This window comes from Candoia aspera, chromosome 3 (genome assembly GCF_035149785.1).
Source record: "Candoia aspera isolate rCanAsp1 chromosome 3, rCanAsp1.hap2, whole genome shotgun sequence".
Taxonomy (NCBI): Eukaryota; Metazoa; Chordata; class Lepidosauria; order Squamata; family Boidae; genus Candoia; species Candoia aspera.
This window is the reverse complement of record NC_086155.1, coordinates 71,688,588-71,705,707: the sequence shown is the minus strand read 5'-3', so window position 1 is coordinate 71,705,707 and position 17,120 is coordinate 71,688,588. Positions and strand designations below refer to the sequence as shown.

The following is a 17,120-nucleotide window of genomic DNA, read 5'->3' as shown; positions in this document are numbered from 1 at the left end:
CCCACCAGTCAGCTTACAAACTGCGGTGGATTTCATTTCCACCCTCTGTGTCCCAGTACACAGGGAAGTGAAGGAATCACAACGTTTCCTCCATCTCCAAAACCACGTCCACCTTCTGCAGCTCAAGGAGCAGAAGTCGTGCTCCAGAAACCCCCGGTCTGCGAGCACGCGCACCTGGCTTCCGCTCTCTGGGTCACGCGATACCGCATTTCACCAATCAGAAGCTCCGGAAGGCAATTCAAACCTCCAGGCAGCAGTTGCTCGGCGTGGACAATTTCACGGTCGCTTGTTGCTCGTTGGCTGCGCTATGTTGTAGCGGCAATGGAGAATCGGGTGGTCTCTCCGGGACCTTATCGCGCCACCAAGCTGGTAAAAAAAAGAAAAGAAAAAGCGGGGAGGAGGCTTTCTGACGGGCAAGATCGCACTGAAGTTGATTGACTTCCTGGACTTTCCTTCCTTAATTATTTCTATCCAAGTTAACTTTTTATGTATGTGTGCGCACCTGTATCTGTCTTTGCGTGCAAATACACCACTAACATGTTTGCTTGTAGTAGAGTGCAGTCCGGGAAAACTTAAAAACTTTCATAATACACAGGTTAATCTGGAAGGTGCTGCGAGTGTGTATGGTTAACGTTTTGATTCACATTGGCATCGGCTGTAACCGTTCAGTGATAGGAGCGTAACTGGATGGTGATGAGGCAAATCTCTGTTGAAGAACCAGTATTTAGCCGAGTTTCTTTGGCCCACCTTGAGATTCCACGTTTCGGAGTATTTCTAAACCGTCTTGTGGATGAACCCTCATATGCCCATTAATGCTCTTTAACTTGCCCTGATTTAGTAACAAGGTGGGGTTTTTTTTACTACATGTCACCAGACCTGACAGCTGAAGTGTTGAGTTTGCTCTATATTAATAAAGCCTTCGTTGCAGCACAAAGGTGTCAAATATATTAAAACTACTATTTTGTCAAAAAAATGTGGTTAACAAGATAAAAATCGCTGTGTACTTTTTGCACTGTATGTACTTTATTTCCCTCTGTCCTCTCCATTTGCAATTTCATTTCTCTTGACTTATAGTGGAATGAAGTTACTAGACATTTTCGGGCACAAATGCCACAGAAGAAACACAGACAACACTTTAAAAAATATGGAAATTGCTTTACTGCAGCTGAAGCAACTGACTGGCTTCATGACTTACTCAGGAATAATACTAATTTTGGTCCAGAAGTTACTAGGCAGCAAACTGTTCAGCTGTTAAGGAAATTTCTTAAAAATCATGTGATTGAGGATATAAAAGGAAGATGGGGTTCAGAAAATCTGGATGACAATCATAATTTGTACAGGTAATTTACAGAATAATTACAGAACCTGGTAAATATATATATATATATATATATATATATATATATATATATATATTGAATATAAATGTTTGGCTGGTTTCCTTATTTTGTGGCTTACTACAACAGAGGTATATGTACATTTTACCTTTAAATAGAATATGAAGTTTTAAATCATCTGTTCCATAAGATCAAATCTAGTTGCCTAATATAATAGGTGCTTTGTTTGTGCCAAGAGTGCTGTCTCCTGTAAAATATTACAATAATCTATACTTTAGTACCAAAAAGTGACAGATATGCCTACTTTCTTAATGAAAATCATTTGCCATTTTGAAACTGTTCTTTTCCAAATACTTTGTAATCTTCAAATAGGGCTATTAGATCTAGGTTGCAAAAGGACAAAACTCTCTTCAAGGGACTTCATTAAAACTGAATTAAACTGCTATATTGAAATGTTGACATTTTCTGTGTCAAATTGTAGGTTTCCCTCAGCTTCCCCTGTTAAAATTTTGCCACGTCGATATCCATTCAGAGAAACCCCGGATAATGTGCCTAAAAAACCAGAAAGTATATTTAAATTACCGCAGTACTCCAAGAGACCGCCTAAAAAACATGACTTTCAGGAATGTCAGGTAATATATTATTGACTAATTGTGTCATCAATTTCACGCACACACACCTGGGACTGAGCCTCAGTGAGATGACTTCTTCATTGCATTGCCTGTTCTATGGAGTATCATTCCCCACAGGTTTGGATGGTCCCGACCTTCTGTAAGGCCCTGAAAACATGGTGGTTCTCCTGGGTACTGGGCCAGAGCTCAAGATGAACCTATCAAGAATTAACTGTTTCTGGAAGGTCTATGCAATAATTGATCTTGATTAGGCTCTTGTTCCTTTTTTTGCCTGTCAAAAGTGAGATTTGCACACTTATGTCTGGCGTTTTTGTTTGTCTGTTTTGGTAATATTCAACTGAAATCTATCTTGCTCTAAATATAAAATCATTATTTCTTGTCTTGCTCTTTGGGATGACAGAAAAGAGGTCTTGGCCTTCTGTATGATACTCTTTCAAGTCGTTAAATATATCCTCATGGTCTTCTCAGTGTGGAACATACCCAGATCTTTCAGTCTCTCTTCACAGGGCTTTGTTTCTAGTCCTCTGATAGTCTCTGATCTAACTGGCACAAATTAAGTGAGAGAATTACTTCTTGTGATTTGGAAACTATATTTCTCTTGAAATGGACTAAAACTACATTTGTTTTTTTCTACAGCCTTCATCACATTCCTGACTCATAATCAGTTTGTAATCATTTTATTATGTCAAGATCTTTTTCACATGTTCTATTGCCAAGCCAGGTATCTTATTCTAAATCCGTGCATAGATTTTTCATTGTGTCTTCTGACTGCTAGTTGGTGTTCATGGATGCACTTTGCTACTCTTCTGCCTGTCTGTCTAACATAGTGGCTGTTACAGTCCTTACACTGTATGTTGTAGATAACTCCTGTTTTTTTTCTTCTTGGGCTACAGGGTCTTTTCGTTTACTTAAGATGTTTTGGAGGGCTTTAGTTGGTTTGTGTGCTGTGATGATGCCACGTGGTTGTAATAGTCTGTTGGTTGCTTCTGAGATGTTTTTGATGTATAGTAGTGTTATCCTTTTCATAGCTTGTGTTGGTTGTGGAGTGGTAAGGCACTTTTTGATAAGACACGGGGAAAGCTCCTTAATCTCACAACACATGGGCAGACTCAACCACAATTTCAATTGGGAAACTCTGAGCATCCTTTTTTTTTAAAAAAAAATCTGTTCAATTGTGTCCAATTCTCAGAGACTGCCTGGATATGTCCTTGCAGTTTTCTTGGCAAGTTTTTTCAGAAGTGGTTTGCCATTGCTTCCTTTATAAGGCTGAGAGAAAGTAACTGGCCCAAGGTCACCCAGCTAGCTTTGTGCCTAAGGTGGGACTAGAACTCATGGTCTCCCTGTTTCTAGCCTGATGCCTTAACCACTACACTAAACTGGCTCTTGTGAACATCTTAGCCCAAGCCAAATCAAAAACACTAGAGAATTCCTGGAAGCTTGGCATTCGGACAAATCACCCATCAATAGACAGTTAGAAATAAATCATATTTACACACCATTCAAAAGAGACAATAACAAGCTAAGAAGGAAACAAAAGGCCAGAAGACTTCCCCTCCAGTAGCTGACACTCAGATAAGCAGGGGTAAACAATCAAGCAGAAAACTAATCCCTTGTCCCTAATCAAGGAACTACCAAGGAGAAAACCTCACCCACTCCAACTCTGGCAGGGCAAGCTACTGTATATAAACAGGAAGCAAACCCCACACTCGCTAGCACTGATGATGTTACCTAGTTGGGTGATGAAATGACTGCAAGCAAACAACTAAGCTCAGAGAGCACCAAGGACTCCACACTTCAACCCTGTGCTACATATATTCTCTTCTGTGGAAACAGGTTAAGTCAAGAACATATAAAATTTAACAGCAAAAAGTACTGTAACATATTACAGCTCTAATCGGAGTGAAAGCTCAAATGCTGCTGAAATGATCCATTAACTGGGGTATCCCAGGGGGAAAAGTTAATGGCTTACACATGCCAGTCCCTATTGAAATCAGAATTCAACTGGTAAAGGTTTTCTGTGTTATTGTCTTGCCCTAATTTAATTGGAGATCATGAAATTGCAAATAACTTGCTTGGTGAACATCTGCATATTTCTTATTTCATAACTTAATATCTTTGGCAACAATTATTTTTATAAGGTTGCATTTAAAAATTCTGCACAATATTTTCATAGTTTCTGCTGCTGTGCACAAAGAATGGGTTTTGAGTCATTTAGAATCATACAGTAAAAGGTTGCTATTTGTTTTGCATAAATTACACGTTATGTTTCTGCTTAAAAGATGGGAAGTAATGATAGATTCTCCACCTTCCAAGATTTACTGCTGTGTTTTGAAATAGATGTTGTAAAGGTCATCTGGCTGATAAGCAAGTGTCACTACGACTGCTAGCAGTATCCTGCTAGCTTCCAGATTACCTGGAACCAAGGGAAAAAATGGATTATAACTAGATAGCTCAAATTATTCTTTCCTGAATTTTGAATAAAAGTCTCACACTTTTATGACATGCTTGTAATTACGTTTTTGCAGAACAACAAAGAAAACGTGAAATGTGAAGAGGATAAAAAATGGGTAGCAAGTGGCAGGCAAATAACTCAAGCAGATATAGAAGAAGTTTGGCGAAACATTGTTATGATACAGTGAGTAACAGATGTGTTTTCTTTCTCCCATAAATTTTAGATATGAGGATAAAATAATTTCTGGGGCAAAGATTATTCTGGTGTCCCAGTAATCTTTCAAAATCAATACCCTTCAAAGCAATGTACAGGTAGCCCTCAACTTATGATCGTTCATTTAACAATGCAGAATGGGTGCTTAACAGCCTGTAAAGCACTTCCAAGTGTCGCAAAACATCGCACCATTCCTCTGCAGTCACATGATCGCATTTCAGGCACTTGGCAACCATCTCGCATTTACAGCCGGTTGCAGTGTCCTGCAGTAACGCGATCGCATTTTGCGATGATTTTTGCCATTTTCTGGCAAAAAACGCCCATTGGGAAGCTGGATTTGCTTAATAACCCATGATTCCCTTAACAACTGCCATAAAAATGGTCATCAAATCAGGTCAGGTCACATGGTAACACAACTTACAATGGAAATTCCGGTCCCAATTGTGTTCGTAAGTCAGGGACCACCTGATATGTAAACTTACTTTATGTTATGTGCACTTGCGCTGCCACAATATTTTGAAAATTGAAATTATGCAAACTTATATACCGAACTGGTGAAAAATATTTGAATGTCTAAATATCATTTCTACTGTATCATAAAAAGTTCATTTATTTTAATTACTTAAATTATTAAGGGGATAAAGGAAATATTTCATCTATGGAGGAAGTTGTACTGTCTATGTAGAACTTCATCAAATTGCTGCTGGACTTAAAATGATAGTTTGTTACCGTCTTTCAGTATTTTTTTTTTCTCTGTGATATCATTGTCCCTAGGATGCTTTAGGTAATACAGGGAATTTTATAATTGTGTGCAAAACAAAAATATTATCTTCCAGACCAATCCAGCCTTTCTAGGTTATCGCTTTTACAGAAGTACATCTTCCAGAAGAGAAAGTAGTTTGTGGTATTTCAGTATTGCAAACAACTTCCTGTCCAAGAAGATTTACTTGGAGAAAACTACTCACTTGTTTCCAAAACAGGTGGATCAGCATTTTTTGTATTACCCAGAATGTTACATACTCAGAATAATAAATTTTGCACATCTCTAGAATTTTGGACTAGTCTTTTTAATGAAAGCTAAGGTGGAGTCTTAAAAGGAACGCGGTGGTGCTGCGGGTTAAACCACTGAGCTGCTGAGCTTGCCAATCGGAAGGTCAGCAGTTCGAATCCGCATGACGGGGTGAGCTCCCGTTGCCAGTCCCAGCTCCTGCCAACCTAGCAGTTCGAAAACATGCAAATGTGAGTAGATTAATAGGTACCGCTTTGGCGGGCAGGTAATGGCATTCCGTTTAGTCATGCCGGTCACATGACCACGGAAATGTCTATGGACAAACGCCGGCTCTTCAGCTTTGAAACAGAGATGCACACCGCCCCCTAGAGTCGGACATGACCGGGCTTAATGTCAAGGGAAACCTTTACCTTTACCTAAGGTGGCGTCACAAGATAATTATTCTTCTGCTGTATTAAATGTTATTTATCTATTTTGGTCACCCCATGATTAAGTCAGCATGTTATATAATTTAGCTCGCAGACAGTGCCATGTAAATAAATAAATATATATATATATATATATATATATATATATATATATATATAATTTCTGGGTTGTCTGAAGCAAGATATGTTGAATTTTCACAAGCCTTTTTCCTTGAGAACTTCTGAAAGAGATTTGTTAAGTTTCTGAATTGACTGCATTTTTTCCTCTTCATAGTTTGCAAACTATTTTAGGTATACCATCTTTAGAACACATCTTGCATCCAGCACAAGTAATTCCTCACTACATAGTATATAACATGACTAATACAAGTAAACATGGAGTTGTTCTTCTACAAGATAAATCAGGCAAGTCCTATAATATAATTTTTAAAGTGTTTGAGTTCTTTCCAACTTAAACATGAGCAAATATATGATAGAATATTTTTGTATTTGGGGATGTAGCAACTGTATTAAACCTAACAACTTGAGCTGCACACGTTTACTGGAAAACTACAATGTCTTTAATAGGGTTTCTAGATAAATACATTGTAGCATTTTGGTCTAGTATTTTTATTAGAAATGCTGTCTAAAATTATGAATAATCAAATAAAATTTAAAAAGTTGACATATTAAGCGTGTGCCATTTCACAATTTACTATTGGATGTATGTTTATCAATAAAACCATTGCTGGGACTGGGAAAGTTACATTCAGATTCCCATTCAGTCACAACAAGAGTAGCCATGAATGAATTGGTAAGGCTCAGCATGATTACACCTATATGGTAATTATGAAATTTAAAGTGAGATGCTGTCTAAGTGTTTTCTCTATGTGATGTTGTACTCCTTGGATGAACGATGAAATACAAATATAACAAATATGTTTAATTAGCTTGGGTATAAAAATAAGAGGTGGTAAATCTTTTTTCTCTCCCATTTCTTGCAGAAGATTTCCCTCACTGGGTATTGTCAGCTATGAAATGTTTGGCAAACTGTAAGTTAGACATACATTAAGAAAACACAATGCAAAAAAATTAAATAGATTGGCAATGCTGTACTTGTAGGTTCTATTAAATTAGTTTGCTCTAAGTGTCATATTACCTGAATTTAGAAGACAAATGCGAGATATGAATAAAGACAAAGTGCCAATAACAAAAAAAGAGTACAGATCTACAATATAGAGAACAGTGGGGAAACATGCATCAAAAATAGAGAATGAACCTGTTCTTTATAATGGCACTTCTTAAAGGAATTGTCTCACTATATCACGTATAAATAAAGTCTTGTATCCAGTGTACTTTCATAAATATTTCATCTGATGAATTGTTAATGTAGGAAGTTAGAAAAACCAGTGCTATGCAGTTCCTGGCTGCTGAAATATCATGGAGATCAGTGTTGTTGAGATTTATTTCCTTTTGCATTTTTAGGGCCTAGATGTAATGATGGGAGTCAGCCAACATACATGGGTTTTGAGCGAGATGTATTCAAAACAATTGCTGACTATTTTCTTAGTCTCCCTGAACCTTTGCTTACTTTTCGGTACTATGAATTATTTGTGAAGATTTTAGGTATGTATCCATTCAGATCAGGGCGATACAGAATCCTGGTGTACAGTTGAGAAGATGACCTAAGATGCCATGAGTCTGTGTACTAATTCTGGAAAGAAGTATGTCTAGTTTTATAGAATTAGTCAATTATAAAGTGTGATTATTGAATGTAATAACATAATCTTAGCTTTTGTGCAGAAATCATAATATGATTTGTTATGTGTACTTAGTCTTGCATATGTGAGCTATCCTTTGCATGTATGTTTCTGAATATCTTCTGACTGAACATATAGTCTTTCAGCATCACTAACTTTGAAACAATAATCTCTATTTTAATTTTTCTGATTATGTCGCTTGTGCTTCTAAGTTGCCTGCATTTGAATTTGTATTTCATTTTCTGATAGTTCTGTGTGGCTACATCACAATCCCAAACAGATCCAGTGGAAAACTTGGTATCCAGAATGATTTGGTATTTTCAAAACCTTCTCATTTAAACTCATTCAAGTCAACTGAATGTCTTCTGTTAAGTTTGCTTCATCGTGACACTGCCAAAAAAGATGCATCTAAGACTTCTGATAAAGTTTATAAAAGGCGTACAAATGAAATAGGATGCAGTATGAATTTTCAGCACTGTAACATGACTTGTAAAGATGGCACTATTCATGTACAAAAAGGTGGCAGTTGTCAGAATCTTTCACAACTGAAAAATGAACATGCTCTGCCTCTGAGGCTTAAGGCAAGATGTCACTCTTTGGAGGGAATTGCAGATGCAACCTCAAGCAAACGTAGTAAAGATGGATTTAAACAATTTTCTCAAGCTGGAATGCATATTGTGCCATTGACAAGTAATGAGAACAAACTGTTGCACTTTGAGCCAGTCTCTTTATTGGATCTTTGTTCAGATAACATTAATGAAAAAGAAACTCATAGCTTCAAGGGAGTTTCTGCATCAAGTTTTCCTGAAGGAGAGCAATCTAGTGTTAACGGTGGATCAAAACAACTTTGCCGGTCTCAGAGTTTATGTGGACTCAGAAACTCCATTTGGTGTGGGGTACATGCTCCGGTTGCAGAGATCACAGTGAAACCACATCCAATACACCTTGGCCCCAAAACTCAAAGCACTACCAGAATGGCTGTTAAAATAGGAAGTAAATCCGTGGGTTCTGATATGGCAATCAATAAAAGATTCCACAAAAGTGCAACACAGCTTTCAGAATACATGTTTTCTCCCAGCTCCTTTATGCTGACTGGCACATCACGTAAGATTGCTTTGTGAAGCATGTTTGTGCATGTTTGTACTAACTAGCTTGCTTTTCTGCTTGCTTTCTTTTTTAAGGGGGGTGTTTTTGCCAAACCCTGAATTTTAAGTGACTTAATAGTTTCAACAGACTCTTTAGCCTGTGAAGTTAAATATTTTTTAAGCTAATGCTATCAGCTCTGCAAGCATCAGTATTTTCTAGAATGCATGATAATGCAAAATGTATGCTTTCTTGTCCATGCTGGTATTTCTATAACTCAAGATTATATCAAGTAACTTAGATCTTTTAACTTAGATCTTTTGCACTGTGACTTTAAATGACTAATCACTTAGCACCTTAATAGCTAGATAGAAGACAAGAGGACAGGCAGTGTGCTGTAGTGGTTAAAGTGTTGGACCAGGACTGGGGAGTCCGAACTTCGAGTCCAGCCTCAGCCATGGAAAATCACAGGATAGTTCTGGGGCAGTGATTCTCTCAATCCAGTCTACCTCGCAGGATTTTTGTGGGGATAAAATTATAGGGAGATCCCCATGTAAATTATCTTATACTTCTGGAGAAAAACCTAGATTATCTAACAAATAAATAGTAACATGCACATTAGTTAGACTTCACTTGAATTATTGGTACAAAAGTGAATCAATTTCTAGAAAAGTTGTAAAATAATGCCTCTGATTTAATAATTTTCTAGATTTGTTGCAACCTCATTTAGAAAGAGTTGCTGTTGAAGCACTGCAGATTTGCTGCCTATTGCTTCCACCACCAAATCGCAGAAAACTTCAACTTTTAATGCGAATGATCTCTCGGATGAGTGAAAATGTTGATATGCCACGACTTCATGACACAGTAGGCACCAGATCTTTGGTAGGATTGCTTCCCATAATGTTTTTTTAAGCAGCTATTCTAGTTGCATCATTGACAAATGGATTCATGTTTAAAAATCTTCCTTTCTGCTCTCTCTTGTACGTCTGATCACCTGCCAGCATTTTAATAGCCTTGTAGGGGCTGGCAGAGGAGGGTCTGAGAATTTAATGGTTCTACAGTTAAATTTAAGGAAATAAAAATAAGTCCTGTAGTCCTATCTTGCTTGGTTTTCTCATTCCAAAAGTGGACACTCAGACCAGATGTCTTTAGCAGGCCTGAAAGAGGATGGGTCAGCAACAGGCTTCTCTTATTACAGTACTGTCCTTCAGCAGCTGGCTCTGATTCTGAAGACTGAAGGTAGCCTTTGTGATTAGTTGTCACGATACCATCTTCTATGCTCAAAATCTTTTTTGAACCAACCCATGGTGGTCTCTTCATAGCTTGTGATGGAAAGTTTCATAGATAAACTATTTCTATAAAGGTATGGATGAGAAGAAGGGAGATCTTCTCTAGCCACATACAGTTTCAGTTCTGGGTATAGAAGAGAGAAGAACCATTCCACCTGTCCTCTACCAGTCTGTTTTCTTACTTGCATGCAACTCGATGCATTTTCCTGGAAGCAATTCCTTGTTGCTTGTAACGTCCAAGTCAGCACTGAAAATGCAAAGTTGGTTGTGATGTTAGCACCCCAAATCCTTGAGTGAAACTTTAGAGATATTTCAAAATTTTCTATCTAATGTCAGAGTTTAACAGAAAGAGATACTTATTAAATATATGAAGATAAATTATATAAACAATATTGAATGTAATGCAAATTTAACTCTTGTGTGGCCCCATCCTGTCCTGACATTTGCATATTTTTTGGCATACTAGAAACCAAATACGGTCTTCAGCCCCAAAACTTGCAAACCTCTGCTGTACAAGAATGTTATTTCAATACTTGGTGTTTCATAACTGCATGCTTAAATGATTCCAGATGATACAGACATTTTCTCGTTGTATACTGTGCTGTGAAGAAGAAGTAGATCTAGATGAGTGGCTTGCCATGAGATTAGTTTCCTTTCTAATGGATCACCAACAGGAAATTTTAGAAGTCCCAACTTATTTACAAGTTGCAGTACAAGACCACATAGAAACATTAAGAACTACTCAGGTGAGCAAAATGGCTAAGTTATATCTATTAATCTTTAAATAGAACTTCTTTTGAATCAGATATTTGCATAAATAATTTGTTTTTTTGACAGCCATGGTCTTGGAATTGTTTCTTCAAACTTACCTGACCATTACAGCTACTTTCCAGATTTAAATAAAATGCTTTGCATTAATGTATGGCCCATGTTATATATTTCCCTATATTGAGGTTTTGATCAAAGCTTCGTATGCATGATTTATCTGGTCAGGCATTTGTATTATTTTCCATAGCCAGTTTGCAGTGTAATGCAGGAAGAGTGAACTGCCATGCATTGCTGTCTTGATTTCTTGAACCATTTCAACACAAAAAATTAATAAGATCACAGTAATCTGCATCTAGATCACCAAGGTTCAAATAAACCATATGACACTGTTTGTGCCCTTAATAGGTATTAAAAAGAATGTTTTATGTGAGTACAGTATAAACAATTAGTAATTGTATAGTAATGCTATAGATTGCTAGAGTTCACTTATAATTTAGCTCCTAGTAAAGATTTTGTATGGGACGCGGTGGCGCTGCTGGTTAAACAGCTGAGCTGCCAAGCTTGCCAATCGAAAGGTCAGCGGTTCGAATCCGCGTGACGGGGTGAGCTCCCATTGCTAGTCCCAGCTCCTGCCAACCTAGCAGTTCGAAAACATGCAAATGTGAGTAGATTAATAGGTACCGCTTCGGCGGGCAGGTAATGGCATTCTGTGTAGTCATGCCGGCCACATGACCACGGAAGTGTCTACAGACAAACGCCGGCTCTTCGGCTTTGAAACGGAGATGAGCACCGCCCCCTAGAGTCAGACGCGACTGGACTTAATGTCAAGGGAAACCTTTACCTTTACCTAAAGATTTTGTGGAAATAATTTTGCTATCCTTTACTCATAATTTAGTTTGGTCTTCAATAAATTCTGTAGACCTCTGAGTCTAACCGTTTATGAGCAGGAATCAGAACCAAGCTTTTTAGTTTTCTGTAACTTTAACTAAAGCACACTCAGTTGTACACAGCAGTCCAGTGACTCATAACTGAACCCCATGAACCATTTAGAAGTTATCTCAAAAGCATAGGAGTTTTTGAAATTTTACTTAGCTTCTTCTCTGAACTGGCAGTGACACCTGTATATGAGATTCTACTCTCTATTTTATTCTAGAGATAATAGCTTAAGTTTTAGATTTCTCCCTTTAAAAATAGTTGTAGCAAACAAGGATCAAACAAGAATTCCTTATCCTTACTTGCAAAGTATGACCAAGTGTGGAAGTCAGAAAGATTTCATTAAATGTAAGCGTCAGAACTGTGTTTAAAATAGATATTGAAATGAAGTCATCTTATCTGAAGTACTTTTTTGATATTCCAATTCTTTACATGTCATCAGGGGAATTTAATGAAGTTGCATTTATGCACATTAGTGAATTAAAGGCTAAGAATCGCACTTACAAGTTCTTATATCAAAATAAAATTCTTCCAGTTGGGTAATTCATTTCATATTATTATTTTCTTTGATATCTTATTTTCCTGGGGTGTTTCAGCTGCTGTAAGCACGTTTGTATTATCCCCATATTAAATTGAGAGGATTCTGGCTTATCAAAAGGCTTCTCTCTGAGCACTGTTTTAGATCTCAGATGGGAGCTTCAGAACTGAAGCTATTGCTGTTAGCCAGAGCTGGTGGTGGTGTCCATTTGTTAAAATGTTTTTTCCTATTCTGTCCGTTTGGTTTTACTTGCTTGCAGATGGAATGTCTTGAAGAAGAACTGAGCACCATATTTCCAAGTTATTCCTACTGTATGAGGATTACATCTCAGGAATTTGATGAACAAAAGATTTCTATTTCTCAGGCAGCAGTTGCTGAGCTTTTGGAAAATATTATTAAAGACAGAAATTTATCTCTGAAAGAGAAGAAGAAAAAACTTAAACAGGTAATGAGATTGGTGAACTGTTCCGACATCATTACTCAGCAAGGAGGCCTCGAGTAATTTTTGGAGGTTTTGTTTATTTTCTTTTTGACAGATCTTAAGAAAACCATTTGTCTGGAAATAGATGTGTTCTGTGGAAAAGACGGGGCTGCATCCCTTTATCTGGGTTATTTTTTAAAGCTTGCTACAGCCCCATTTTATGTTGCCACTCTAGCTACTTTGGTACAAGGAACACTTAGACTGCAGTAGCAAAAGTGCTTTCTTAAGAATCTTTATCTTTTGTCAGGAATAACAACTTTGACCTAAACTGTTGCTTTAGTTTTGCTGTTATACTGGATGTGAAGGATTTCCCATATCTGTACTCCCCTGCTAGAACCTTCAGGAAACTATTATACTGGCCAGGCTTGCACTTCTGTTAAAGATAAGAGATGATATCAGCTCATTTAAGGGTGGTAAAATTGTTAGTCCTCCTTTTTATATCCTTTTTGCATGAATACAACATTGAGGGATTTTCTAGTGTGGCAGGATAACAGTTGCTATCCCAGCCCAAACAGGTTGTGTTGAAACCCGTAATGGGTGAACATGGCTTCCCCTTTTGCAGAGCTGGAACCCTTGAAAATGACATGTAGAATCAGACTAAATGGCAGAGCATTTTGCAAACTAGATTTGCTGCCACTTTGTGTTATGCTAGGTTGGTAATAGGAACAGACAACCCATGGCATTCCAGGTATTGTTTCACTATCACTCCCAGCATCTCACCATAGGCAATGCTTCCTAAATGGCAAATTATAATTCAGCAGCTATTGGGAGTGCCACAGGTTGGTTGTTGTTAATATAGACTAAGAGCAAATTTGCACTAGAGATTAGGAACATGTTCTTTGCTCTTGGCATGACAAAGTCCCTTAAGTTCAGCGTGTACTGGATTGTCACATTGTGTTTTGCAGCTAGCATCATCTTTGATATTATTAATACTCAAGATTATGAAAACTTCCATACGATACTAGATAATTGTTTTCTAAATATTTACTTGGTTTATCCAAGTTCACCTGACACAGTTTATTGTAATCTGCTTTGTGGTAAAGTAGAACAATTATGGCAGAGCTTAATACAGAGGGAAATTTCTCTGAACTAATTGCTTTACAGAATTATACTTGTCCTAGAATGTATTAAACAAGTCTCATGACTCAAGTTTGCCTCTGAATTAGCAAGTTTAAGTCACTGCATTGAAGATACTGTTCTTTACTTTTTCCTCTTTGTGAAGCTTCCAAATAGTCAGAAGCTTGAAGTTACTCCATTTAAATTAGGAAAAATCTCCACACCAGTAATTTATAACAGGGTTAGACTGTTAAAGAAACATGTCTAGTTGTTTTCCCAACCTGATATCTTCTAAATGTGGTAGATTACAACTTGCAAGATTCCCAGTTAGTATGACTGTTGGACATACTTGCTGGGAATTGCACTTCAGTGTATCTAATGGGCAGCAGGGTAGGCAAGGCTGTATTCATCAATACATGTGGGTTTTTTTACTGCATCAAAGCGGAACAGCAATTAATCCTGTATTCTCACATGAATACATTAGTACTCACAATCATGAAATGTATCTGCTGTTCCATAATTTTAAGTGTAAGGAGACATAAGTAAAAGATCCTGTATAACTTATTAGGAATGATAGAGAGGTCATGACCAACCATTGTTTCTATTCCAAGTACTGGCAGAAACCCAACTCCCCCCCCCATCTCTTTCTGGTCTTTGGCTACTTTTTTTATTTGGAGATGCTTGAATAAGAATTTAGTGGCTGCTGAGAAAAGACCAGCGGTACAATGTTTACAAATGCCCAGTACTTCCAGTTTCCAGTTGTATCTGGCTTCCCAGCTGGAAAACCATTGCAAACCACTGCCCATTATTTTTTAGAAATCCTATCTCTGTTTTGACACAGAATGGTTAATAAGGATGGGGATTAGGAGCTCTATGTAAACAATGTGTTCTTTTTAAATAATTTATTTTTTAACCTTAGAAACAGGTACAGATGTAGACCCACAGAAGATCGGACTCTTCTAGCAATATAATTTTGTGTGTAGGTACATGTTCAGAAGTAGGAGTAACCTTCCAAGTTTACATTGTACATTTAAAGGTATTTGTGACTTTGGAGTAATATTTGCAGGAATCATTAGTTGATTTGGCTGGAAAAATATTTGTTTTACATGATAACCCAGTTTTTGGAAAAATTCATACTGGTGATCTACTGTTTTGATTTACAGTTCCAGAAGGAATATCCACAGATTTATCAGAACAGATTTCCAACCTCAGAAAGTGAAGCCATCTTGTTTGATGACAAGCCTACAATTAAACAGCCAATGCTCAGCTTGCGAAAGTCGAAGTATTTTAGCATTAAAAGTTAATCTATACCTCACTATGGTCTATTTATGAAGAAACATTTTTTGTAAATGAACAGCAGAAACCTTTCAATAAGCACATATATGCAAATACGGATTTTATGAAATGTGCTTAGCTAAAGAATTTCTTCATGAATTCTGAAGATCTGTATTTTATAAACTTCACTGTTTACAAAGTAAGCTCAAAATTGTAAATAGTTCCATTTTTTTATGAACATAGCTGAATAAGGTACAGATGAAGAGCATATTATATACACCAACAGCAAAAAAGAAAGAAGGGTGGCAGTAGCATTTATAAAAACAACATGTGCTGTAACTCTGCACTGTTTTTGAAAGGAACATCTGTGTTCTGGATACCACAATACTGTATTAATGTTGATCTTCAGTATGTCATCTATAGTGTATGTATGAATGCTGAGTTAAATAACACACCTGAGAGAAGGAAGCATGGAACATGGCCATAAAGATAGTGATTGCAAGCCTGATTTTCATTGTACAAGTTGAACCCTTCATTAGAAGAAGTTAACTCTATTGCTTATAAAGCCATAAAGGAATAATTAATTCATTATTGTTAATAGTTTGAAATGGTAACTAATGTTCCCCTATTTTTTGTGCGTGCTCACATCTTTCAGTTATGTGTAAGCTATTGTGGTTCACTTTTCATGTTGCTCTCAGTGAGACTCATACATAGTTAATTTTCCTTGGACTCAACAGCTTGTTCTTTAGTAGAATTAGATTGCCCGAATTCTCTTCCCCTACTCCTGTTTGTGTTTTGATTCTAAAGATTTTCTGGTCATAATATATATTTGCAAATATCTGATTTTTAAAAATCTCTCAGAAGATTGTTTAATGAAACTTGTCTAAATCCTGGTAACTCAGTTTTATTTTGTATAGAAGAATGTTTTAGTAAATGCACTACTGTACACACCCAGAACTGAATTTTAAATGGAAGAACTTAAAGGATATTGTTTCATTTCCTTTCTATGTATCACTATGTACCACCAGCATTATATTATGGACCATTTCTGATGTAAACAAGCTTTTCCAGTGAGTTGTGGGTCTTGTCCTGAAAAGAGTAATTATATTATATTCTGTTTTCTCACTATGAGGGATAAAGAAAGGACCTCATACAGTGTAAAAATTATTTTTATTTTATTTATTAAATTTATATAACCACCAACCTGTCACAAGATGACTCTGGGCAGCGTACAATAAAACCAACAGTTAAAACAGTATACAAAAACCAATTAAAACAAATATAAATAAAAAAACAAGGTGACAAAAGGGAACACATCAGAATATTATTCATGATGCATCCAATGCATTTTAATTAGCAAATTAAAGTTTTAACCAGCTTATGTTAATTGGGCAGGCTTAGTAAATAGGAACACTTAGCAGATATGGGTTAAGTAGCTGAATAGTTGCTAAATTTTCAATAGTATTTTTATGAATGGCATATAAACCACAATTATATTTAGATGCTTTAAATATGGATTCTATATTTATAAAATAAACTTCTAGCAAGATGTTCTCCTGGTAACAAATAAGTCCTGATGTCTGTAACTAGCTTACTGACTGGCTGGTCAAAGCAATTTATAAGCATTTAATCTTGCCACTCGTGGCTAAGATTTCACTGACTTTAAGTCACTGCGATAGCAACAAGGAAGCTAAATGTTTTGCTCTTTTGGCTTGTTTAACTCCATGTTTACATCACCTTTTTATTTCTTCAAGTGCTGGCTATGGGTATATTCATAGGTCACCCTAATTTCAGCTGAAAGATGTTTCACTAACTTCAAGGACACACCCATATAATTCAGCCTTCCTCCCAGATCCTAGCCAAGGCTACCTAACTGGGTTTTCTTAT

General features: G+C 36.8%; 1 protein-coding gene across 3 annotated transcripts; it reads left to right on the top strand.

Annotated features, from left to right (window-relative positions):
* The first annotated feature begins 295 nt into the window (after window positions 1-295).
* Window positions 296-16,550, top strand: DEPDC1 (DEP domain containing 1). Of its 3 annotated transcripts, none has more exons than XM_063298099.1 (12): window positions 296-369; window positions 1,075-1,340; window positions 1,819-1,969; window positions 4,495-4,604; window positions 6,346-6,476; window positions 7,055-7,102; window positions 7,536-7,676; window positions 8,060-8,914; window positions 9,603-9,757; window positions 10,752-10,928; window positions 12,681-12,866; window positions 15,122-16,550. In XM_063298099.1, the coding sequence occupies exons 1-12, from the start codon at window positions 322-324 to the stop codon at window positions 15,260-15,262; spliced, it is 2,409 nt and encodes an 802-aa protein (XP_063154169.1). In that variant the 5' UTR covers window positions 296-321; the 3' UTR covers window positions 15,263-16,550. The 3 variants fall into 3 exon arrangements, with proteins under 3 accessions (XP_063154169.1, XP_063154168.1, XP_063154170.1); XM_063298098.1 differs by having other exon boundaries at window positions 9,603-9,775; XM_063298100.1 differs by lacking the exon at window positions 8,060-8,914 and having other exon boundaries at window positions 9,603-9,775.
* The last annotated feature ends 570 nt before the right edge of the window (window positions 16,551-17,120 follow it).

What these genes read in the sequence shown, in the direction of transcription:
- DEPDC1 (XM_063298098.1), top strand. Translation starts at nt 322, where the DNA reads ATGGAGAATCGGGTGGTCTCTCCGGGACCTTATCGCGCCACCAAGCTG. An exon ending in CTTATCGCGCCACCAAGCTG is followed by an intron (nt 370 to 1,074) that starts GTAAAAAAAAGA and finishes CTTGACTTATAG; the next exon opens with TGGAATGAAGTTACTAGACA. An exon ending in GACAATCATAATTTGTACAG is followed by an intron (nt 1,341 to 1,818) that starts GTAATTTACAGA and finishes GTCAAATTGTAG; the next exon opens with GTTTCCCTCAGCTTCCCCTG.